The sequence below is a fragment of the Schistocerca serialis genome, chromosome 1 (assembly GCF_023864345.2).
Source record: "Schistocerca serialis cubense isolate TAMUIC-IGC-003099 chromosome 1, iqSchSeri2.2, whole genome shotgun sequence".
Lineage (NCBI taxonomy): Eukaryota > Metazoa > Arthropoda > Insecta > Orthoptera > Acrididae > Schistocerca > Schistocerca serialis.
The window spans coordinates 1,211,958,335-1,211,984,806 of NC_064638.1; the positions used below are offsets into that span (position 1 = coordinate 1,211,958,335).

At 42.4% G+C, this 26,472-nt stretch overlaps 1 protein-coding gene across 1 annotated transcript in view; it reads right to left on the reverse strand.

Annotated features, from left to right (window-relative positions):
* Positions 1-26,472, reverse strand: part of LOC126456636 (uncharacterized) — a 160,744-nt gene that overhangs the window by 13,942 nt on the left and 120,330 nt on the right. Inside the window, exon 4 of the mRNA XM_050092383.1 lies at positions 15,346-15,592. Coding sequence (XP_049948340.1) covers positions 15,346-15,592 — 247 coding nt within the window. The remainder of the gene's footprint in view (positions 1-15,345; positions 15,593-26,472) is intronic.

Sequence of the window (26,472 nt, forward strand, 5' to 3'; positions counted from 1 at the left end):
TGTCTTTATGTGTTTAGCTAATAAGATTTATGTTGTAGAATTTTTCAAATACTATGTTATTTTCTTTGTAAAGATGTTTAGACATTATTTATTCTGTTCTGATTTAATGCTCATGTGTGAAATTAATGTTTCGAAAACTATTCTCATTATTTTATATATTCACTTATGTCATAATTCCTGTAACACTGATGTATATGTTATTTCGATTCTTTTGTAAAGTTTGATACTACAAATGTTATCTGAATTGTTATGTTCTTTAATGATGTATTTTGTACCTTTGTAATTGTATTCTTATGTTATAAAATTGTAATTGACACCAGTTCATCATATTATTAACTTGTAAGTTCCATTTCACTGCACACGTTTCTGTTGGTCATAGTATATGGACAATATGTGAGAAGTTGGGACTGATAGTGTTTGCACGTGTGTTAATGATTCAGCAAGGGACTGGATAACAGCACTGCTGGTTCTAAGGACAGTTCCGAAAACTTTGTGAGTGCACAAGTGGTGGTTTATGGACTTGCTATATTATCCGCAAGACTCTGCAATGGTGATTGTGCACCTGCACAGTCACAACAGATGGCTGCTGGCTATCTCTACAAGGACTACAGTGGGTCTGCATCTATGATGACCCATCAACGCCATTATTTCTACAAGGACTACAGTGGGTCTGCATCTTTGATGACCCACCAACACCATTATCTCTACAAGGACTACAGTGGGTCTGCACCTCTGGTGGCCCACCAATACCATACTCTCTACCAGAACTACAGTGGGTCTGCTCTGTGATGACCTACCTACCAATATTCTTCCAAACTACGACTGACTCTGCTGTGGGTTTGCCCTGTTGTGGCCCATTATCTGTCAGCATGTCAAGAGTCAGCACTGTCTTTCCGTTGGAAGGACAGCGCTACTTCTTCAAGACTGCATGGAAATCCACTACTTCCGTGTGCATTTTCTTTTACTGCTCAGACTTTGAGAAAAACACTGCTATTCTACTGTTATGTACGATTAGGACTGTCTTTATGGACTGTGAGAAAATTTGAGCTTTTGACCAACGTTGTATCAATAAGTGTGTGCATTTGATATCTTTGTTATTGTAATTATGAAAAATTTTTTCAAATCTGTATTGGGCACTGCCCAAACCAATTTGTAAAATTTTTTGTGGGGAGCATGGGGGCTATGTAAGTAGGCTGTTTATGTTTTCTCTATGTAAGTAGGCTGTTTATGTTTTCTTATTGGCAACGTTACGTAGCGCTCAATATGAAAATCACTGGCTGTGCTGTGTGCAGTCTGTGGCTAGTTTACATTGTTGTCTGCCATTGTAGTGTTGGGCAGCGGCAGCTGGATGTGAGCAGCGCGTAGCGTTGCGCAGTTGGAGGTGAGCCGCCAGCAGTGGTGGATGTGGGGAGAGAGATGGCGGAGGTTTGTAATTTGTCATGAACTGCTATATTTATATATGATGATATCAAGGTAAATACATTGTTCGTTCTCTATTAATATCTTTCATTTGCTAACTATCCCTATCAGTAGTTAGTGCCTTCCATAGTTTGAATCTTTTATTTAGCTGGCAGTAGTGGCGCTCGCTGTATTGCAGTAGCTTGAGCAGCGAAGATTTTTGTGAGGTAAGTGATTTGTGAAAGGTATAGTTTAATGTTAGTCAGGGCCATTCTTTTGTAGGGAATTTTGAAAGTCAGATTGCGTTGCGCTAACAAAATATTGTGTGTCAGTTTAAGCACAGTCATGTATAATTGTTCAAAGGGGACGTTTCAAAGGCTTACGCTGTAGGACAGACGGCTAAAATGTCAAAATGAAAGTTAGTGATCTTTATCTACTTTTCTAAGTTATTTATACTAAAGTAAGTTTTTATTTCTGATGAGAACGTAATGCTCTTCCAAACTCGAGCACTCGTACTAAGTATTATTTGTCTTTATTCCATCTCCAGCATACTGACATTTGAAAGAGTACTATTTAAGGCGCGTTTCCCTTTTTTGACAAAACGTAGATGGTGGACGGAAATTGTTCCATCTGCTCACATATTTCAAAGACGAGATGTTTTTCCTCTCATTGCTAGCAAAGACTGCAATAACAAATGCTTAGTCTCACTCCCCAGTTCACCTTATATTTTTAGGACCCCGCTTTTCTTTTTGTTGTATTTGGTTTATTTGCACATTGCTTTCGTAACTCTACACTCTGACTCCTTCGTTGATATTCTACAAACAGTCTAGAATACCTGCTTGGCGGCAACCTACCCCAAAGATCTTAGAGGTTCCAAAGGATTGTTACCTGCTCCTTGTGCCTTATTTGGTCAAAGTTTCAGGGCAATCTATTCTCCTAGTACTGGGAAACTGACCTTACAAGAGCGAAGAATCAACAGTGACCAGTGGTATGAGGACGCAGCAGGCAGTGGAAATCACTGCGTTTAGGACACACAACATGTATCTACAGAACAGGTGGCCTGTAACTGAAAGAAATGTCGCGCTGATCTCCACATTTGCTAAATATTCCGGACTAGTCCTCCATCCGGATCTTCGGCAGAGGACTGCCAAGGAGGAAGTGACCATGAGATAAAAACTGAAAAACCAACGAATGGGTCACATACTACAAATCGGAACATGAAATTTCAGAAGTTTGAACGAGGTAAGGAATCTGGAAAACCTGATAAGGGAAACGCAAAAGATAGTATAATGAGAGTATGATTCCTTATGAATAGGAAGGTAGGGCAGAGAATGAGTTACTGTGAACGGTTCAGTGGTAGATTTGTCTCTTTAAAACTAACAGCAAACCAACACTGGCCATCCTGATTTAGGTTTTCCGTGATTTCCCTAAATTGCCCCAGGCAAATGCCGGGATGGCTCCTTTCAACGGGTACGGCCGACTTCCTTCCCCATCCTTCCCTAATCGGATGAGACCGATGACCTCGCTGTCTGGTCTCCTTCGCCAAAACAACCCAACCCATAGTCTACAGAGCTCTGGCAGTGAACAGTACATATGTGAGTCGCTGGTGAGGCGTCTGTCTTCATCGCAACAAGGTCGCGGAAACCTGCCCCATCTCCCACGTGCCAACACACCGCACACAGCAATGAGGTGATCGACGGTTCAAACATCTCGTCAATTGGACATCTCTGTTGGCAGTGCTGAAACACTCACCCACCAGGAGGGATATTCAAAGGTTTATGCCCGCTGTGTTCCTCGCCACTTAACAGAAGACCATAAACAGAAGGACAATCTTTGCCGAACTGGTTGCGCATTACGAGGCTGATCGTCCAAAATTTTTGTCAGACATTGGTACTGGTGATGAAACATGAGTTAATCGCTTCGAAACCGAAAGAAAACGACAATCCATTAGGTGGAGCCTCAACACCTCTCCTCCGAGGAAAATGTTCAAAGCCACACCCTCAGCTTTTAAAGTGACGACGACGGACTTCTGGGTCCCTGAAGGGGTTATTGTATCTGATGTCCTCCTTCATGGTGCAACGCCCCAAACTCAGAAAACTGAAGGAACAACTTGAGCGGATTCCTTGCCACAAAAATGCAAGGGAACTCATGCTGCTCCATGACAATGCCTCACACACTTCTGCATACCTGGATCAGATCACAAAACTTCATTGGACTGTTCTTCCGCCTGCACCTCACAGCCTGAATCTCACAGCTTCCGACTTCCATTTGTTTGGTCCAACGAAGGACGCGTCCCAGGGGATGCAATACGTGGATGATGGGGAGGTCATTGATGCAGCAAGCCGTTGGTTCCGACGTCGACCACTAGAATGGTACCATGATGACATACAGGCCCTCCCAATAAGGCAGCTTGAGGCCATCCCCCTGAACGGAGATTATGTTGAAAAACAGGGTTTTGTAGGCAAAAGAGTAGGGGAAAATGTGGTGTATTGGAATCCTGAATGAAACCTACAAGCTATCAGACAAAAATGTGCTGCACTACTTATTCAACCTCAGCCCACAGTTCCGGCAACGCTTCATGCATGTCGGTGTACTGTAATAAGAGCTCTGTTTCGGCAGTTTTGTACTCGTATTCAGAACAAAAACACCAACGAACGCAAAGACATTCAGAGACTGCAGTATGTGAGAGGCTGGCATAGATATTGACAGTACTGCCCACGAAGCAACATTTCCAGGTACTGCAATTTATTTTAAAAGATTTTGATGCATTAGGTACTACTGCACAACATCTCAGTCTCACCCCTGCACTTTCGACGATTTTGGATGCATTGGACAGTAGTACTGACGGTGTAAGGGCCACTCCCGTAGTGCAATTTTCACTGGATTTATCGAGGGCTAGGGAGATTCAGCAGTGGAATTATCTCCGGAGCAGCCAGTTACCAGCCTCCGTGGTGCACAGAGTCAGCAGTACCTGGCGCCACGTGCCCATAGACCGCCAGGAGGCCAGGCTGCCGCCTACGCAGCAGCAGCGCGGTGCGGGCTGGAGTTATTAAGATAAGAACATCGGCAGGTTGCAGATGAGGCGCGCCGGCCCGGCACGTAATTTAGCGGGCCCTCCCTTTGCATGTCGCCGGCCGAGATTGCGGGCCTGCTCCCCGTGTCGCGCCCGCTGACGACAGCGCTCAGTCGGGCACCGGCCGCAGCAGAGGGCGGCGACTCCCCTACCTGCCACAGGAACACCTCCTGAGCCGACCGCGCACCTCTCTGCCTCCTGGCCGAACCGCTCCGAGGGAAATGCCGTTTGTAGCAGTAGCCGAGGACTGCGATGCAACAATGCTGTTGTTCTCCGACTTTTACTACCTGCACCAGCTACTGCGTCTTCAAATTAATTAAATTAACCCATTACTGTTGAAAATACAGTGCTTCAGAAAAGCTAGTATACCGTATTGACCACCCGTCCATCCTCAGGATGAGATTTCCCAACAACTGATTTTATCAAAATGGGGTTGGCTTGAGGCAGACATACCATGAGGAACTGAAGAGATTTACGGTTCTTCAAGTACAGTTACCGATGTGGTCACTGACCCTGCAGTACCGATACCACAAGTGGGCAATACCGACTAGTACGAAGACTGTTTCAGCCTTAGAGGCTGCCAGTAAGGCAATTGAATGTCCATCACCGACTACACTTTGAAGATTGGGAGTAAATGACGAATCTAATAGGAGCACACTCAGGCAGCTAGTGTTCCACTGACAACTCATGCCGGCCACAGTGGTCGTGCGGTTCTAGGCACTGCAGTCTGGAACCGCGAGACCGCTACGGTCGCAGTTTCGAAACCTGCCTCGGGCGTGGATGTGTGTGATGTGCTTAGGTGAGTTAGGTTTAACTAGTTCTAAATTCTAGGGGACTAATGACCTCAGAAGTTGAGTCCCATAGAGCTCAGAGCCATTTGAACCATTTTTTGACAACTCATACGTCCAGTTGAAGTCTCGTAAATACGAGCAGACTCAAGTAAGCAGTTTTCCACGGACAACTCATATGGCCAGTTGATGTCTCGAAGATAACCTCAGTTCTACTATTTTCTTCAAGTGTGTAAAAGTGTGATTTATGTTTCAAACAAGTTATGTGAAGTACACATGCAGTATTACCTCTCTAAGAAAGAACTTTATTCTAGCAAAAATTAGAAATCGTACAAGAGCACTCTGTGAAAATGTTGGAATAAGCTTATGTACAAAACATGAATATTTGTAGATTATGATAGTGAGTGTGATCAGAACCCATCTACACATACAAAAATTATGTAATATTCTGTGCTAGATATAAAGTTAGCAAAAGAAGCTACTGACAAAACATCATTACCTTCTAATGACGACAAATGACCGTGAAAATGTACAAATACACACACAGAAAAACATTCACACAGCTTAAGAGGAAGGTGGTGTATAGACCAGAAATAAAGGACCAAGAAACAAATGTATCATGGTCCAAGTAAAGGAAAGGGAAAAGGAATTAAGTGCACTTCAGAGTCAATGTCTTAGTCAGTTCGTGCAACGTTTTATCCTATGAAATGTACTGTCCTAGTATACTGATCAGCTTTCTAACTGCTACATTGTATGTGTATAGTAAGTTCTCTGAAACCTCACACTTTTCTTACAATAACCTTTATCTCTCGTGGCAGACGTACAGAGTGCAGCTAAAAGTACAGGTCTTAGATTTACTAACAACGCTGATGTTGTGTTCAGAACGAAGACTGGCTGGTTGCCGCTTTCCATGCTACTATATTCTGTGCTAGCCTCTCCATCTCCAAATAACTACGGCAACCTAAAGTCGTTTCATTTGCCTTACTGTATTCTAGGCTTGATCAGACTCTACAGTTTTTTTCCTCCCTCCACCCCCCCCCCCTTTCCCATCGCCACAATTCCCTTCGGCCGGCCGGGGTGGCCGAGCGGTTATGGGCGTTACAGTCTGGAACCGCGCGACCACTACGGTCGCAGGTTCGAATCCTGCCTCGGGCTTGGATGTGTGTGATGTCCTTAGGTTAGCTAAGTTTAAGGAGTTCTAAGTTCTAGGGGACTGATGACCTCAGGTGTCCCATAGTGCTCAGAGCCATTTGAACCATCTTGTTTGGAGTCCACTTTGTGGCACACATGCAGGACCGAATTGAAAGGTATGACCCAGCTTCGAGGATACATTCTTCAGATATGAAATAAAGTCCTTTTAAAATCCTCGATTTTAGGAAACAACCAATGGCGTTTCGTGGATCCGGGTTGGGATGAAACAAGTTGTTGAAGAAATGAGCTCTCAGTGAAATCTGCCTCATTTGAGACTCGAAAAATTTCGTTAACTGTTCTTTTAAAATCTTAGAGGCTTTGTCAACTGAAGTGTCACATACTAGACTAGGTGTCACGCGAAATCTGACGCGAGGGAGTATGAGCTTGATGAATCTGGACTTACATCGTATAGGCTGTCCACGAAAGACCTGAGCCAATTAAGCCCATACCAACAGTTACGTCTACAACTTTTGCTGTTGTAAGTGGCTCACCGGCACCAAATTAAATTGAGACCGATTTATTTCTATGGGTATAATGCCACAGACTGTCGCAAAATCAACTTCCAGGTTTTTCTGCATATAATTCCGCATTTTTGGCTTAAAATGGTACAAAATTTATGAAGACATACTATCGAGAAATTTTTCCGTTTTTCAGTATTATCCGTCCGCTTAAAAAAGTTATCCAGCTTGTGATCAGTCCATGCTGAAACTATAGCGTGTTCGGAAACACAAGATCTAAAGCCTATGGACTTCACTCATTTGTAGTAGAAACTTTGTTCTTTCGGCTGGTACCATTGTCATAACAACTAGCTACGTTCGCAGTTCAGGTTTCGATCTATCATTTGATGATAAAAGCATTAGTGATAGCTTATCAGATACAGTTATAAATGGATAGCGCATTACTACACCATGCCAATAAAGTATAATATAATTAATTAGAAGGAAATGAAGCAAGCTGCATGGTGAGCATAAAGACACAAATCATCGAATGATGTAATCCTCATCACTTTGCCTGTCCAGAATGTATTCAGTTGTGGTACAAATAGAGAAACGCTAAAGATAGTGCAGTCCCTTATTGTGTGATTAACTATGTGTTTGTTGGGATATAAACTTTTGGAGGGGCTTTAGTAATACCGATATCTTTTTTGACTCATCTAGACTGATTATAGGTGCTGAAGGGGTTCAGTTACTGCTGTTAATGTCACCAGAGGTCTTTGGCATCTAGACAGAGAGCAAATACGGAAGACACGATTCATAGGTGAATTTAATAGCGAGAAGAAAAGGCAAAAAATGGCTGTAAGCACTGTGGGACTTAACATCTGAGGTCATCAGTACCCTAGCCTTAGAACTACTTAAACCTAACTTACCTATGGAAACCACACAAATCCATGCCCGAGGCATGGTTCCGGACTGAAGCACCTAGAACCACTCGGCCACAGCTGGAAAAAAAGGCAACAAGACAGAAAAAGCGTCTGGATGTAGAAGGAAAACAAGAAGGTGACCCGCAGCACCATGTACGATACAATTGATTACAAAATCTGAGTTGCTTTTAACTGCATTTTTAGCATGTGACATTTTCAGTGTTATATGGGTCGTTATCCCACAATTTGCTAGAGCAGTGACTTCGAACTGTTTCGGAAGTACTGCATAACAGCTGAAAGATGACACTGAACTAGAATCATCAGAAGAACTGGCTTACTCTCTGAATCTGAAAACGTTATGTGGAATTCTTGCAATGTCTTAAAGACAAAACAGTTAACAAGTACAAGGGGGTTGTAACTAGCCTTTCACTAATTGGGAGAGCCCCTATAAAATACGGGTGATCATAGCACAAAGAAATTTTGTGGGAACATTTCTAAGGACATGTGCAAAAGTATTATCCAAGTAATCATATGCGTATCATGTTTGCTTTCCAGGTATCAAATATTGCTCAATGTGACGACCATCTACGTCCACGATAACCTGAAACCATTTCACAGTTGTTCGCAGCGCTTTGCGAACGGTTGGCTATGGAGTGATTAGCTGTCGTGACACAGCTCGTGCATTGCTTGAAAACCTCACATTCTGTCCACGATTCTCAGACACGGCAACAGTATCTTCTTGAACAATTAGTGGCGCAGTTGGCCGTCAGCTTCTCCAAGGAACAACTGCCAAAAGCGCCAGTTCCTTCGAACTTCCAAACCACGTTCTTCAAACCGGGTGCCGAAAGAGAGCATGACCGTATTCGTTTAATGCGGCGAGCAGCAACTCAGTTTCTGTCGTTTCCCTAAAACAGCTTTACGAGCAAATCCCTGCTCTCTTTGCTCAGACCCATCCCGACTGCTCCAACTGTAATGCACTCTGGTGCTTGTGTTCCAACCCTCCGTCGGCGTTCCAGTACCGCCGCCTAGCGGCACGTCAAGACACTATATTAACAACGCAAATCCGCAGCCCACACTCTGAACCTCATGCCTATAGGGTTTTGTCCTTCCACGGTAAATAGTTTCCCGTCCGCACTGGCGCAAATAGCGAAAGTTTAATTATAACGGCCTTGTATTCAGTAACAAGAAACACGTACATATATTCATGTCCATTGAGATAAAAATGTGTGATGAAAACAAAAGAAGTCAAAATTTCAAAATGATAGTTATAAAGGTTAATGAAAACAACAAATCCCTACAATATTTCGTCGGTGCCGCTGACCGATACGCTCAGGTTCGACGAACGTACTGCTTAACTAACACTGAAGACTCTTATTTATGTTAGTCTAACATAAGTGGGGAATTCCAGGCGGGAAGGCGCCAAATTCAATGGAAGATGAACCAAGGTCTTTGGCGCGTGCACTGCAGTTGTTCGCCCAATTGCCCTCTGTCGGAAGCCAACGCAGGAATACGCGTCTGTGCTGGCGTGTGACCTTTTCACCATTGTCATCTGAATATGTAAGTAGCTACCGAAGCGTCATACACTGTCTGACCAAAAGTTCTCTTTAAGGTTGAAGCGACATGCTTATTCCAGCAGTTTACCCTATGTTCTGTCAAGGTGGGAACTTCTATTTCTGTTCACAATATTCGTCGAGTTGCGAGTTTCCACCGCTTATTTAATTAGGCTGTCGCACTACAAAGACACTAATAAATTAATTTTGGTACTCTTGTTGTCTGTTTTGTGGTCCTTAATGATAGAAAGCTAGCCAGCAGCCGATTTCTCTCGCTAGTTCAGAGGTGTGTGTCGTCGATGATCGAAGCACCTGTCTCCCACGCTGCAGACGAGTTTGCCCGATTTATGATTTCCCGAAGGTACCAAGAATTCTGGTAAGTACTGACACTATCTTCGTTTGAGAAGCCTTGGTTACCTGAAGCTGCGAGAAGTCGTAACTCGTACAAATCTGTTGCACAGTGGAAGACTCATGTGTCGGGCATCAGCGACACACATTCTGGGAACAAACAGAGATATCTGCAGTGGCTGTTCCTTGTCTCATTATCGATCATATGGACTACGTCTGATAAACATATAAAGGCAATAAATCAAGTACATTTGTGAAACATTTGACACACTGCGTTTCCTGTACATGATTTCGAGCGTCATTGAAAGGCGCGTCAAATGTTTCTCTAGTCCTTTTTTGAGTCATCAGTCTTTGGTTTGATATGGCCCGCCACGAATTCCTCAGAGAAGTACTTGCAAAATACGTCCTCAATTATTTGCTGAATTTATTCCAGTCTCCGTCTTCCTCTACGGTTTTTGCCTCTTACAGCTCCCACTAGTACCATGGAAGCTATTGCCTGATGTCTTACCAGCTGTTCTATCATGCAGTCCCTGGTTCATGTCAGTGATTGACATATATTTCTATCCTCTCCGATTCTTTGGAGATGCTCTTCATTCATCCTCATTCCTTACCTTATCAGCCTACCTGATTTTCAATGTTCTTCTGTAGCACCGCACCTCAAACGCTTCGCCCCCTTCTGTTCCGGTTATGCCGTAGTCCACGTTTCACTATCTAGAATTTTAGTCCAATTCTTGAAAGTCACATTTATTTCCGTCATTGCTTCTGAGTTTTTGTACATAATGTATGTTACCTGTCTTCCCTATACCTTAACTCAGAATTTGAACACGATTTCTCCGCCGGCCGCGGTGGTCTCGCGGTTAAGGCGCTCAGTCCGAAACCGCGCGACTGCTACGGTCGCAGGTTCGAATCCTGCCTAGGGCATGGATGTGTGTGATGTCCTTAGGTTAGTTAGGTTTAAGTAGTTCTAAGTTCTAGGGGACTGATGACCACAGATGTTAAGTCCCATAGTGCTCAGAGCCGTCATCACGATTTCTCCAGCTCGACAGATATTATGACTGTGCTTGACTTTCTTTGTCTTGCTTCTATCATTAGTGGCAACGTCAGAACTGCTTCCCTGGTGCCTTCATCTTTCCTAAGGCAAACTAATTGTCATCAAACAGATCATTAAATTTTTTTCGCTATTCTTCTGTATTCTTGTCAGCATCTTGGATGTGTGAGCTGCTAAGATGAATGTGCGATAATTCTCGCACTTGCCGGTTCTTGCGGTCGGTAGAAATGTGTGGATGATATTTTTCTGAAAGTCAGGTGGTACGTCGCCAGACTCATGCACTCTACACACCAACGTGAATTGTCGCTTTTTTCCCACTACTCCCTATGGTTTTAGAAATTCTGATGGAATTTTAATTATTTGTTCTGCATTATTTGATCTAAAGTCGTCCAATGCTTTTTTAAATTCTGATACTGGATCCCCCTATCTCTCCCCTGCCGAGTCCTGTTTTTCTTCCATCACGTCAGACAAGTCTTTCCCCTCACAGAGACCTTCAGTTTACTGTTTCCACCAATCCGCTCTCTCCTCTGTATTTAACAGTCGAATACCCATTGCACTCTTCATGTTACCGCCCTCGATTTTAATTTCACCGTAGGTTGTTTCGACTTTTCTATATATTGAATCAATCCTCCTGCCAATCTTTCCTTTTTCAGTTACTTCATGTTTTTCTTGCAGCCATTTGGCCTCAGCTTCCCCACACTTCCTATTTACTTCATTCCTAAAATGATTTGAACTTCACAAAACATTTTATTATTATTATTATTGTTATTATTACTTTTTTAATTACACGGCACATGTCCTATGGAAACATATTACACATCTTCAATTTACTGATTTCTGTTGCCATCTGAATTCTCATGACGTTAATCACTGCTGATTCTACCGCCAATATTTCTTACTCCCACGCAAATCATTTCATAAAACATTTTACCGACCGTTTTTCAATTTATTTTATGTTCAGGGTTTGTTCCGAAAGCGTGTTCTTATTGAAATTTGCTTTGCTAACTCCTTCTGTTCCCGAAATGCCTTTAATTTAGTACTTGATTCGAAGGAAAACTTTTTGACAGCTAAATATTACCACAATGTAACGTTTTCCGCAGAAAATAGCTTAACTTTGAAGAGATGAACATTATGACACTTCATTTACGTAACTAGTAGCTGTTGTTTGTGAAACATTTCAGTTTTCACATAAATCATTAATCAAGTTTTCCCTAATTATCCTGATTGCTTTCAAATAATTTTTATTCGTTTTTGTGAAACTAGACGTCAGGTAATTCTGAAAAAACTTTTATTCTGTAATTTTCCACCAAATGAATAATTAAGCCATTCCAACTGTGCCAGAGTCTCACTCGAGCACTGGCATAGCCAGCGTTAACATTGCGACAAAACGGATCATTGACAGGAACAGAATCACTTTCATCGTTACTTTCGGAATCGTTTGAGAACACTGCCACCTTACGTTTCTATACAGGCCTGTCACTGAAAATGTCTTCATAACCATAAAAACTTTCTTTCACACTGTCGGGCCGGGCGGGGTCTGAACCCGCGCGACCGCTACGGTCGCAGGTTCGAATCCTGCCTCGGGCATGGATGTGTGTGCTGTCCTTAGGTTAGTTAAGTTTAAGTAGTTCTAAGTTCTAGGGGACTGATGACTTCAGAAATTAAGTCCGATAGTGCTCAGAGTCATTTGAACCAATTTTTCACACTGTCATACGGATCTATATTCCCACTAGGAACATCTGAATAATCGTCGTCCAAGACCTCTAAAAGTATTTCAGATTCGTTCATGTCCTCCCGTTAAATCAATAGGGTCATATATAGAAGCAATAGGAAACTGCAGACGAAATACAGTAGTAACTATTTAAAATATCAAAACACAATCAAAAACCGTCGAATTTGACGCTTCCACACCTGCACATCCACAGTTAGATAGGAGGTTTCTAACTTAGCTCAGCGATGTGCTCGTCGCACCAGAACATGTCGGTGAGCTGCAATGATGAAGTGAAGTGGGGATTTCACAGCTACATCCGACGTATTTCCCGAGAATCCATTTCTACAAGCAGAGGCACACACATTCCGCTTTTAATCTACCCATGCTTGTCCGTTAGCCAGTCAGGCAAGCTACCGAACGATGTCAGCCGAAGGGGCATGCTGCTGCACTCCCATGCAAGCCAATTTATGCCATACCCAAGAATGCTACAGGAATTATCTTGCCTGCCCGTGTTCCTGCGGTGCTGCGCTACGTAGCAGTTTGTTCTGTACGCTTCCGCTTTTGTGTTATGAATAGGATATGGAAGTTGATGGACAGTGTCTTTTTACATGAGCATCACATGGTGAGGCCCGGTACAGTATATTATATTCATTTTGGCTTGCTGTAGGCCAGAAAAACGTGAATTTTATTTGTCCTTTTTTTCTCTTTTCGTTATATCTGAGGCTTATTTATTTATTTCGATATCAACGGTTTCCTCTATATCTTTGCCCCCTTTCTGCTAGTACTGATATTCTCAATTAGAGCCATCATCAGTCAACCTTAACACGTTTTCTGTCGGAAGCAGAACCATCTCTGAAAATAGAGACAGTCTGCACTTAAAAAACTGAATATGTTTATTATACTGCTACACCAACTAAAGAATGGTTTTGGAAGTCTAGTTTGTGTAACCGTAATGTGCCCCACCCAGTATAGCCACAATTATAGAGATTTTAATTACTTTTTTCCGGATTTATATTGTGGGTTCGCTGAATTAACTTTAAGTTGCTAAAATAGTTCATTCTAAATTCCGCAAATGCATTTTAGCAAACACAAAGTTCGTTTTTCGTATTATGTTAATCTATAAAGTACATGTCGCAAAGAAGAAACTTTTCTTTCTTACTAAGCATATTGAGCAAGCAGTAAAGGAAACAAACGAAAAATTCGGAGTAGGTATTAAAATTCATGGAGAAGAAGTAAAAACTTTGAGGTTCGCCGATGACATTGTAATTCTGTCAGAGACAGCAGAGGACTTGGAAGAGCAGTTGAACGGAATGGACAGTGTCTTGAAAGGAGGATATAAGATGAGCATCAACAAAAGCAAAACGAGGATAATGGAATGTAGTCGAAATAAGTATGGTGATGCTGAGGGAATTAGATTAGGAAATGAGACAATTAAAGTAGTAAAGGAGTTTTGCTATTTGGGGAGCAAAATAACTGATGATGGTCGAAGTAGAGAGGATATAAAATGTAGACTGGCGATGGCAAGGAAAGCGTTTCTGAAGAAGAGAAATTTGTTAACATCGAGTGTAGATTTAAGTGTCAGGAAGTCGTTTCTGAAAGTATTTGTATGGAGCTTAGGCATCTATGGAAGTGAAACAAGGACGATAACTAGTTTGGACAAGAAGTGAATAGAAGCTTTCGCAATGTGGTGCTACAGAACAATGCTGAAGATTAGATGGGAAGATCATATAACTAATGAGGAGGTATTGAATAGGATTGGGGAGAGAAGTTTGTGGCACAAGTTGACTAGAAGAAGGGATCGGTTGGTAGGACACGTTTTGAGGCATCAAGGGATCACAAATTTAGCATTGGAGGGCAGCGTGGAGGGTAAAAATCGTAGAGGGAGACCAAGTGATGAATACACTAAGCAAATTCAGAAGGATCTAGGTTGCAGTAGGTACTGGGAGATGAAGAAGCTTGCACAGGATAGAGTAGCATGGGGAGCTGCATCAAACCAGTCTCAGGACTGAAGACGACAACAACAACAACAATCATTTTTCGTACAACTTTGCATACCACCAGAATGTGGTTTTATTGTCCGCTGCTCCATAATTTATTTTCTATTACAATCAAAGTTAAGTTTAAATTTAGAAATCCTATATACTACTATATGGCCTCAAGTACTTAGCGCACATTTACAAACAGTTTGTCCTCTTTCAATATATTTATGGGGTGAGGAAACTGCTCGTCAAATTTAGAAACATGACGTAAAATACTCGAGGTTTCCGAATTAGAACTTTTTTGCACAATTTGCATTGCAACAGCCTATCGATTTGTTTCAAACTGCCTGATAAATGCACGAACACTTATCCCCTGCTGATTTCTGATTCAAGAATCCTGTACTCGTACATTCCTCAGCGTCCTTTAAGTTTGGTTTTATCACTTTATTACTCCCACAGTTACGATAAATGAGATGCATTGCAATTACCTACAGAAACATATAGCTGGTTAACCACGTCGAATTGATCCCCTAAACTGTTATCAGGTGCAGCAGGCTGTGCGGTTGCCGTGAAGCGCGCCAGGTTTCCCGAAACCCAAGCTGGCCTGCATTAACCAACGTGTTTTAGTACATATGTATTCTCGTGTCCCGGTTGCTGCTGGTTGAGCTACTTTAATGGTTGCGCCGGAGACAGGGGTAGGCGGGTTGGAAGGAGAATTTGTACACCTCTGCCTGCAAGTACTCTGTTGGGAAAAGCCTCAAGCAATACAAATTTAACATTGTCCGACTAAAGCGTTCCGATTCAGCAACCCTTTCTGTGGTGCGGGCCCTCTAGATGGCCTGCGCTTAAATGCGGCCCTGCCTAGTTGGGTGGTGCGTGTGCTTGTGTGTATTGCTCACCGTCGAGACTGTGTGGCGCGGTGGGTCCCATGACGGGCGCCAGCTGTGGGGTGTCCTCGGCGAGGACGAGCTCCTGCGACTTGCGGAAGAGCGTGAAGACGGTGGCCAGGCAGCGCAGCCGCAGCCGCCCCTCCACGAAGAGCGACGCCGCCGCCTCCAGCTCCAGGGTAGAGCGCGCCGTCTCCAGGCCCGTCGCGTCCGCCACCGACGTCGTCTCGATGCGCGACGCGCTCGCTCCAGGCATCAGCTGCGAGCACATACATGAACAAACATTTTTAGACATTTTCTGGAAAACACAGCCGAGCCCATTTCCGACGACGAGGGCGTTCAGTAAGTAATACAACACTTACTTGGCCAATTTGGTATTGGAAAAATGCAAAGTTCGTTGCGGGACGGGACTTAACCCTAGGACGCCCAAGCCTTTATTTCTAACTTGGATGCCTAAGGGGGGGGGGGGGGGGGGGGTTCGGCGAGCCCACGGGTATTAAATAAGTTTACTGACGAAAAATTACAACTTTCAAAATAGTTTATGTTTTTTAACTAAGACATGGGTTTATAAATGTTGTTAATTGTTATAAATATTGGATTGAGTGAATAAAAAATTTACATATTACAATACAAAATACAGATGTGTTCATATACAATAGACTACTGAGCCCTCAACCAAGGCAAGAGACACACTTCACGATTTTTTCTGAATGTGTGTTGCACACATGTTTATGACACTGTCCACAATACTGTTTTGGTTTACTTATATTGTTGTCCTTGTGCTTCTTTCTTTAGCTTCTCTTACACAAATATGACACCGACCTTTCCCTGTAGGAGGCTGACGTGCTTCTGTTGTCACTTCTTTGATTTTCTTTTGTAGAATAGTCTCCATTGATTGAACAATTTGGTTAGATAACCCTCTTGCATTGGTACTTCTTTCTTCTACCTGCAATTTCACTAGTTCCATCCCAGCCTGGAGAAGATAAAGTTTCCGTTTGTTGTGTTTCTTTTCATTCCATCGTGGATGTTGCTGGATTAATATGGTGGTTGCATTGATAGCACAAATGTCGATGAGAGAGTAAAATACAGATAAACGCCATCTCTTTGTTCCCCTCTTGCAGGTGTACATACGCGCCATTTGCTCAATGGTATCAATTCCACCTTTAGTGGAACTATAATATGCATTTATCTCGGTTTTATTCTTCTCTCTTCCAATAGTGCCTTTATCTTCGTGCATTTTTGACAACACCAGTAAGTTTTTACTTGGATTAGTTTTTGCTGTGTAGGACACCAAAGTTACTGGAGGCCTACATTTTGGGAACTGCACTAACTCACTGCAAGTTTACAAGATAAATAACAGCTGACTGACATCAAGAATCACTTCCTCTGAAAGTAAACCAATTGTTGTGAATATCAAGAATACCAACCAACAAGAAACTAACTTGCATTGTTGTAGAGAGGAGAAATACGAAATACTACTAAGGGAAATTTTCTATAGCGTGGAAGTTTATTTATTTTTTATTTCAAAACAGGAATTTTCTATAAAATATATTGACACTAACGTTTCATAAAATAGCCAACAAACAATACCTCAAAGGGAATATGTAATATGAAAGTTACTTGGGCAAAAGCAGGGGACATAATAAAATTGTGAGTTCAACGAACACCCCCCCCCCCCCTTAGGCGTCCTTGGGTTAATGGAATATTCCCGCTTCAACCCGTATACTTTCATAAGTTCCGTTTAGTGGTGGCGATACACGCAGCCTCCAAAATGGCGTCTGTGAAGTTAACAGCGAAAATGCAGGATGCATGGCACCTGCTACCGATATATATATATTTTTAATTGTATGTAAATGTTATTTAAATGCTTTCTTTTAATAAGTAAGGACATTGCTGCACTGTACGTGTACATTTAGATGGAAGTCTGTTGACATTTCATGGTATTTATCTGTGTTTCACTGTGAAACTTATAAACTCTGGGAAAAAGGAAAAGGAATAGTTATTTGTTTCGACTAGCGACGATAATAGCAGTGCTTGTACGTTGTAAAATATTTAGTTGGCTGTTGCTGCGCAGAGCGCGCGGAGAGACCGGGAGACGGGTTCCAGCGCTTGTGGTGTGCGGAAGTGTGGTGTTAACGCTCTCTCAGTAGAGAGTACCTTTTCGGCGGCATCATGTACGCGCGCCGGCCAGATGTCTAGTAGCAGGAGGAAGGACAGTGGACGGGCGGATGAGGCTGTATTAATTACGATTGCCCGTTCCTATAATTAGCCATGGCTCCACAAGTTGTTACCGTCTTCAACAACAGCAGCAGTTCGAGCAACACAGTTACGTCGTTGGCTCCGTGTTTCAGCGTAAGCACAGCAGTGAAGTAAGACTGTTCATTGGTAGAAAGTATTAACGGCTAACCCGGAAGCACAACTGAATGTGATTCAATTGATTAGATTTATTTAAATAATAATCACTTAAACTCAGGGCGATTGTGTCCTCATTGCCACCCGACATTGCTACCAAGCAGGATCCTTGTTCCTTTTTTTCTAATATGCTAACTAAGTGTCTTAAGATACAAATTGAATAGTTACAGCCAGTTTATTAGTGAATAAATTCTCTTTTAAGAATTTTAGCCTCAGTCTACTTTCAATTAACTGTTCTACAACAGAGGCTTCAGTATATGACTAAAGGAAAGCAATTTCATTTTTCAAGATCGAGAATCAATCATTGGAAAAACCCAAATCTACAGAAATGCACAAATTAAGAGTGCAGAAGTTTTATTTATTTTACATATAGCTTGGAGCACATGGCTGTTTGGTTTGGTACGTATTCCTGTACATAATTCTGTTCAAGTCAGTAAAAAAAGGCTCAGTTGTTCCGACAGTAATATGAAATCCAATTTGCAAAGTAAGTATGGCAAAGTAAAAAGTGCTTGCTTTTTTTTCTAAATTTCTTTGATGACGCCATGCTGAGGCCACTGAAAGTCATTGTTCACGTAACGAAGTTCAGTACTAACATACAGTTTAATTGGATATTTTCAAATCATTACTCCTTTGCCTTTTTTCAAAATTTAATGCCAAACATAACGTAAGTGTGACTTCCCAGTTTTCTTTATCATTACATACTCACTTAAAATTAGTGTCAAAAAACGTGACAACCTTCAGTTGCCACGTCAGTGTTTAATAATGCATGTTCTTCTTTCCCATCATCTTGTACAGGATTTTGGATGTAAATTGCCCTAGTGGGCTGGCGACCGTTAATTATTTCCTTTCCGTTAATTAATGTAACTTTTTGATTCATGATCAGTGGTACCTCTTTTCTGTCCAGTGTTCTCCGTGAGTGAAAGCACAAAATAACTTTAATTTCCTAAATTATAACCCTGTTCGGTTTAATTACTTTTTATTGTTAGTAGAATTTCCTTCAGAAGGGTTTCCTCCTACTTATCGGGATCACTTCTTCGGAAAAGATAGCCTTATCCAATCAGAAAAATCCATTAGGCATACACGCTATCCACGGTCATATTTTATATCGCAAGCAGGATAGGGCGATTAGTAAGAAGGAGGTTACAAACGGAGATGAGTTCCAAGCAGACAGCTGTTACTGAGTTTCCTTAGCCGAAAATTGAGAACATCACTGAGATTCATAGGCCATTGTAGAGTGTCTACGACAACCTGGCAGTGAACAAAAGCACGGCGAGTCGTTGTGCGAGGCGTCTGTCATCACTACAAGGTCGCGCAAAACAGTCCGATCTCCCGCACTCAATCTTGCACTGTTAGATCGTGCGGCCACTCTCTTTCGAGGTGATAGACGGGATCAAATTCAAACACCTCTTTGCTGAACTGGACGTTTCTGTTGGCAGTGTTGACAGGCTCTTCCACCAGTTGGGGTTCTCAAAGGTTTGTGCCCGCTGGGTTCATCGCCGGCTAACTGGAGGCCATACAGAGCAGGATGGACTACCTGTGCAGAATTGCTTACGCGATACGACGTTAATGGTGACAGTTTTTTGTCGAGCATCGTGACAAGCAATGAAACGATCGCGACACTTCACTGGACTGTTCTTCCTCGTCCACCGAGGTGGGCAGTACGTGGATGATGTGGAGGCCATTGATGCAGCAAGACTCTGCCGTTGACCAGTAGAGTGATACCACGCAGTCATACAGGTCCTCCCGGTAATGTGGCGTCTGGCCATCGCATGAAAAGCAGATTCTTTTAAATAACAGGGTTCTGTAGCCAAAAAAAAAATGAGGAATAACATCGTGTATTATAATACTGAACAAAACCAAACTGCTTTCGGAAGAAAATGTGTTGCATTACTTATTGACCGCACAGTACATCTACACTCCGCAGGTAGCCTCCGTATGTGTGGCGGAGGATACTTCTGGCACCTCTATCTTGCCTCCCTCCATGTTCCATCTGAGAATAGTGTTGGGAAGAATGAGTGCCAAATACTTAGTATCGGAGAAGCAATGAGCGGAGTAAAAATGTTCAGCGATCGGATTAAAATTCAGGATAGAATAATATCAGTGACTAGAATCCGTGGATACCGAAATTCAACGCAAGGTAAGTACCCTAAACTATAAAGATCTATTCGTTTCGTAAACAATTCAGTAACCAAATTACCGTTATTTTTATCAGCACGACGACCGTACCGTCTAGCTGCACATATTGTTTCCATAACACCTCGGTGTGATGATGAGTATGTTCAACTTCAAAACGGTGTCTAGGAGCATAATATACCTACGTAAGTCACCAATTTAAATCACATTTGCAGTTCTTCATTCACAATGGATATAGTCAACTTAAAACATTGTTTCCTAAGCAGGCGGAGTTCTGTGACCCCTACAGATGTTTCAGTTCATCTATCACAAAAATCAGCAAATTGTATGAATTTAAAACTAAAAGTAACTGCAGTAGGGGAGGATATTGGAGGACAGTGTACCTAGGGATATGCTCCCTAGCCAGTATTCCAGTCTCGTGACCGATTTTAGAATCTCATGAAGGAACCTGCTCTATAGGCCGCCATAAGCAGTACCGGCATCTTTTATTGTTTTTGTGGTTTCGAGGTATCAGGTTGTGTTTTTGCAGCATTCGTAAATATTACGAACGCTGTATATTTAAGTATTTTTGAGGATATTGTTAATTCTTCAGTTACAGAGTTTTATGACGAGGAAAGTTCTGTGTGTTAGATGCATAACATTTGCACTGTTAAGCTATACTTCGTCAGTCGCGAACCATTTTGTACCAGGAAATGGAGAGTATTTTTACCATGGAGCACCAGCTATATGGAAATAAACTTCCTTTAATGTCTTTTGTATCCCTCTCTCGAAACTTGAAATTTGTCTTACCTGCCAGTAATTTTTACTTCAAAATGTTTTAAACTTGTAACAGGGTTTTGTTAATAATTAATATGAATTCACTTTCTGATTACTGGTGTGTAGTAGAGTAATAATGTATCTCATAAACTATTAAAAACATATCGACAAGATATTCAGGACTGCAGCACCTAAAAGTTGGAATTGAATATTTCTTCCTATGTATATGACCATGTTGTAACTTGGAACAGCTATTTACATTTGGAGAAATCTTACTTTAGAGCAGTAATTTCTGTTATTTCAAAAAAGAGTGCAACACATTTGAAGTCAACGTTATAATTTAAAAAGGGGATAAGAAAATAAATTCTACTTCTATTACGAGGCTGACGGGAGACCAAGTTTTCCCAGTTGCAACGCTCTTCCCTACTGCACTTATCTGTATAATTAGACAGCTTAACCTATTCATTCCTTTAACAAGCTACTTTGACGAGTTCTAAAATAATTTTATGGTGTTTATAAGACGTAATCAGCTCCACATAAAACATTTTTTACAGTATCTGAATCTTTCCACAGCGATATGCATACAGAACCTGGGAGAAATACGCTGATGTTGTATGATACGTATATCATCTGCAATACTAATTGTTCTGCATGTAGACACGGACTGTCCAATATATGTGCAGCTTCTTTCACGGCAACTTGCAGAGTAGTAAAAGGTGTATATCCGAAGAGCCTAAAAGCTGTCCATCTCCACCTAAGAGGGGCAGTCAAATGAAAACTGAACAACCGGCACATCGGGACCATTGAATGGTTCCATTCCAAAGTAATCACTACACGGGTTAAGACATGTGTCTCACAGGAAGATCAGGCGATCTACTCCTGTTCCCTGGAAAGCGATCGGCCACTGAGATACCCACAACCGCACCCACTCTTGCGCTTCCTCGTCCGACTGAAACTGATGTCCACGTGTGTCTTTCTTCAGGTCGCCAGAGACGTGACAATCACACGGTGAAAGATCTGCGCTGTTCGGAGGATGAGGTAGTGTTTCATAACTAATTCGCCGAGGCGTAGCATTCGCCAGATTGGCAGTGTGGAGGCGGACGTTGATCAAAAGTAGACGCTGATTTGCCCATGATAGTGACAGGCTACACTCTCGGGCTAGCTCAGAGACGCTACGTGGCCTATAGGAATAGATTTTTTAAGGTATTTTCAACATATGACTGTTAATTGTTCATTTATTTTACACATTCATGATTTCGGTGTTATAGCCGTTTTCATGTGCATGCTGACTTGAAAATTAATAAAGCGTACATAACACAGTGAGCGGCGTAGGGACAGGAAGTTATTACGTATTTGTTATCACTACTTACAATTCAAATGTATCTGAAGGGTATGCCAACTGTCACAGCCGAAAAAACATCTTTCTCGTCTTATAGATCAGTTGTCGTATTACAGTATACGACTACAAATCGAAGACACGTAACATGGCTGAAATTTTGCACAGCCAATAACCATTAACACGCAGTGTGGCGTATGTAACAGCCAATATAATCCTGTGACCTGAATTCTTCACTCTTGTTCCTCAACTGACGTTGACAGGTGTTAAAACAGTGGCAGAGAGCGTAAAAATGCGGCACCACTGAGTACGTTACATGGTCTTCGCATTACCAGAGGTATTTCCAGGAAAAGGAAGGTCGATACTCATTTAGCTAAATGATAAATATGTCCTTGTAATACACGTACATAATAGCCTCTTACGGGGATATATTGTAATACTCCATACCTAGAATGTAAATACATTTGTTTTGGAATAAAAACAGCTTTTCCTTGCTGCGCTGTATTTTATTTCTCCTCGGCGCGTTCGCGTTTTTCATTTTAAGGAATCAACAGCGGAATCTAGAATGGTACAGTTTTGTTTCGATTTGTGTTATTTGTAGTTCAACAACAGTTTGCGTCTCGTTTCTTATGTAAATAAGTGATCACTTACAGCGCTTCGCGTTTGTTTTGTTTGGCCTTGAAGTGAAAAAGGCAAGACGTGTCTGGGTGAAATAAAACGCAGTGCTGCAAGAAACGGTGGTTTTTATTTACAAGACAAATATTTTCGTGCTTGCTGAGGAGGATGGCCACGCAAACAAACTCGTTAAAACCATTTTAGACTCACAAAAAAATTCTCATTTCAAAAAGGATCACGTGGCTGCACTATTATGTTAGTAATAATTCACTGAATTATGACGTCACATCTGTGCAGCTACTTGCACGTCCCTCGTGAAAAGGCAGGACTGCCACAAAAGTCAGGAACTAGAAGATCATGACCCAGAACTGCTCAGTGACATTCTCTACACATTTCTAAAATTCGATAGTCTAACTGTTCGGTGGAGGCACCGAGGGGACAGGGGGAGGGGGTGGCAAGGGGATGGGCAGGTGATGTAGTAATAGACATGGCAGTAAGCATGGTGTAACAGTCAAGCTTAGACATGAACTGACTTGCGTATGGAATACAAAAAGAGGTTTGGAATGAGATTAATACCCCTTGCTGCATTCAGGCTTTGATATAAGTCAACAGGGACAGTTGAAAATGTGCTCTGCCTGGGAGTCAAACCCGGGCTCTCCTGCTTACATGGCCGAAGCTATATCTCATTTTTGTTCTGTATTGTTCGTTGAATTTGCTCGTGGCGGATGTCCGATGACACCAGATCAGGTTGTTCGTTGATCCATTCACTCGGTTTTCTTTTTTATTAGAGAGGGTAGCTATCCCTCTGACCAAACACACTGAGCTACTATGCCGGCAAATTTGCTCTGTATCGTTCCTATTTTAGTATATGTACCGACGAAGCGAGTACATCCATCTGAGCCAACGAGGACACAGAGGATAGTGCGACTGCAGGGACTCATCTCTGGGACGCCTCCCGTGAGACCCACATTCCCAACTACTTCCATAGTGCCCCTGCCCATTACACTCACTACTCGCGGCTTTCTGCCAATGCCCGTAAGAGTTCGGGCACTGTTATTGCATCCGCACAGAAGAAGATGGTCAAATGGCCGATGTGCCTTAACTATATATGTGTAAGGATGGTATCTGCTCTTTCGTAAATGTCCGAAAGAACAGATACCATCTTCATACTTCATATATAAAAGAAGTTTGTCTAGAGAGACAATTGGTTACCTAAAACACGAAGGTAGGAAGCTTATCTGTGACAATAAATGAAAGAAAAATTTTCATTGTCAAGTCATGTGAACCAGTCATCGATACGACGAAAGAAGAGGTGTTGCTACGTGACACGGAAGGAAGGTCGTGTGATTGGTGTGTTTACAAACTATGATGTCAGTTACTTGTGTGATGACGGGAGAAGGGACAGGTGAAACATACAACATATTCCTTTCGAATAACCTGAAGGGGACCATGGGGCTTAACGCCCCAGTTTGTTAGTGGTGGTAGAAATTTTCTTGAGTGCATAATGTCATCCCAACTGTCACCATAGGACGCTAAATCCAGCACTGATGTTCGCTTTGGTTGCGTGCTGACCTACAACCCTCTGAACATTCCTAGAAAACGTTATTGTGTTACTGTACTCCTTCCCCATATGCATCTTTTTAGGAGTACATTCGGCCCTAGCTACATTTTTATCGATGCCAATCGAACTGAGCAGGTGGATTTTCTGGAACGGGAGGATATCAGGGAATGGACTTGTCTACCCCTTCCGTCGATTTAAAAAAATCCCATTGAGCACCGGTAGGTGCCGTTTGGAAGACGTATTGTGAGACGATGAAATTACATTGGAAACGATATGCTGGCTCGCAGATGTTCGAGTCGGGTTCTGCCCTAAAATTCACTTTCTATCCGTTGAAGCATCAAATTATATCCAGTTTACACCTCCACAATGCGGTATCCTACGAATTTCTTTCTGTTGCTGTTACCACCTTTATTTAAAAATTAAGACATAATATGAACTACTTTAGACGTAAACGACAACTTTGTTTCGTCCGTGACACAAGTAAAGCCAACAGAAAATAATAGTTGATACAGGTCATCGTTTGTGTACTCTAAGATACAAAAAAGGAAGAGAAAGGCTATTCTGTATGGCACATTATACTACGCACAGTGATTATAGTCTGTACGTTTGACATCCAGACATTTAGTCACAGAGCCGGTACACAGAGAATGAGCCACGATTACTTTAGAGAATATGTTCAAAGCGATACTTTGCATTTGCTGGACCCTATTTTGCCGGAAGCAACGCAACAAATCTGCAGCCACCATCGCCAAAGCAGAATGCACGCGAGCTATTAGATCTGTGTATCCATGGGTGAAGTATTATAAACTTGTTACCTCAAGTGTTCTCACTAATAAAAATCTAGTGGATTAAGGTCCGGGAAAAGTGGAGACCACAACAGTGGACCTCCGCAACTAATCCATTTCTCTGGAAACTATTCATTTGAATACTTAAGCATATTTATTCCAAACTGTGGCGGTGTGTCGCCGAAAGCCAAGTGGAACGTTTTATAATCCGTAGGGCAAAGTACTGGGAAGAAACGGGCGATACAGGGACGCATTCGACTTGTCCGGCAACAGGTAAAGGCCCAAAAGCACTCCTCTCACGATTGCAGCTCACTGTTTTATGCCAAAGCGTGCCTGAGAGCCTGATTCATGGGTGACGTGTGGGTTGTGTTCCTACCAATAATGGTTCAAAATACCTTGACGAGTGAAGCAGCATTCGCTAGTCCTTATCACATTATTAATAAAATTTTCGTTATCTTTCACTTGGTGCAAAAGCCATTCGCAGAACTGTACTCATCGAATGCGGTCTCATAATGCTGTTGATATGGATGCAACTCTTCATCGTGTAACACTTCAACAACCAGTCTTTAAGATATCTGCAACTGCCTTGCAATACCACGGGTACTTCACCGAGGTGATTTGTGAGCTGTTTCAAGAATTTCATCCTTTGTTTGTGGAGTACGTCTAGTCCTTGGGCGACCTCTGTCCTTGCCTTTGGACACGATTACAGGCGTACCGAAGGCTTTATTCCAGGAGAGGAAAAACATTCTTATCGGGTTGGGGCCTTTGAGGGAACCGTACAGCTTACTCAAGAGCAGAGCAACAGCTTTGTTAGTGGGATCACCCAGCACCAAAGCATATCGACGGTTTCGTCGTTTGTGTACTCCGTCGAGAAGCTGCCCCACATGAACTTCTCAAGACCACTTATGGTTGTGCATTGTGCAGTCAGTAGACATATGCAAGCAGTTTAACGGCTCCCACTGTCATGTCATAGCCTAGTTGAATGTGCTATCCTGTTTATAAACGACAAAAAGAAGGAAACGGACTCCAAAAAAGAGAAAAGGAACCTGATGAGGATTCGAACCATGACGTACGTGGGTTTGATGTGCCAACAGTCTACTCAGTGAGCTACGACGGCTGCTACGATAATTCGAAGTGATAAACGTTCCTCTGTACATTCCAGTGCGATGCTGGTTGTCATTGTGTTGCCAGCTCCTACATTTCACACATTTTTCAAAACGTGCCTGATATTCTGCTAGACAGTTTTTAAAAAAAATATCTGGATGAGGAATCGGATGCCGACCTGCAAGTGTGGAAATTTTTCTTCGCCCTCTATATGCCGTCGACCTAGCCTAGCTGGTCATCGGCATGGCTGTGCTACGCATCATCGCCTCCTGTGTGTCGGACTCTACCGACCCTCTTGTGAAGAGCTATCATTGACGCAGCTGGCCTGCGAAACAACCAGCGTTGCCTGACGGCCAGCCATCAGTCCTCCACTCTAGCAAAGTCTCCATGAGACCACCGGCTCGGCATCCTTATGGCCCCAAGTACGAACTGAATTC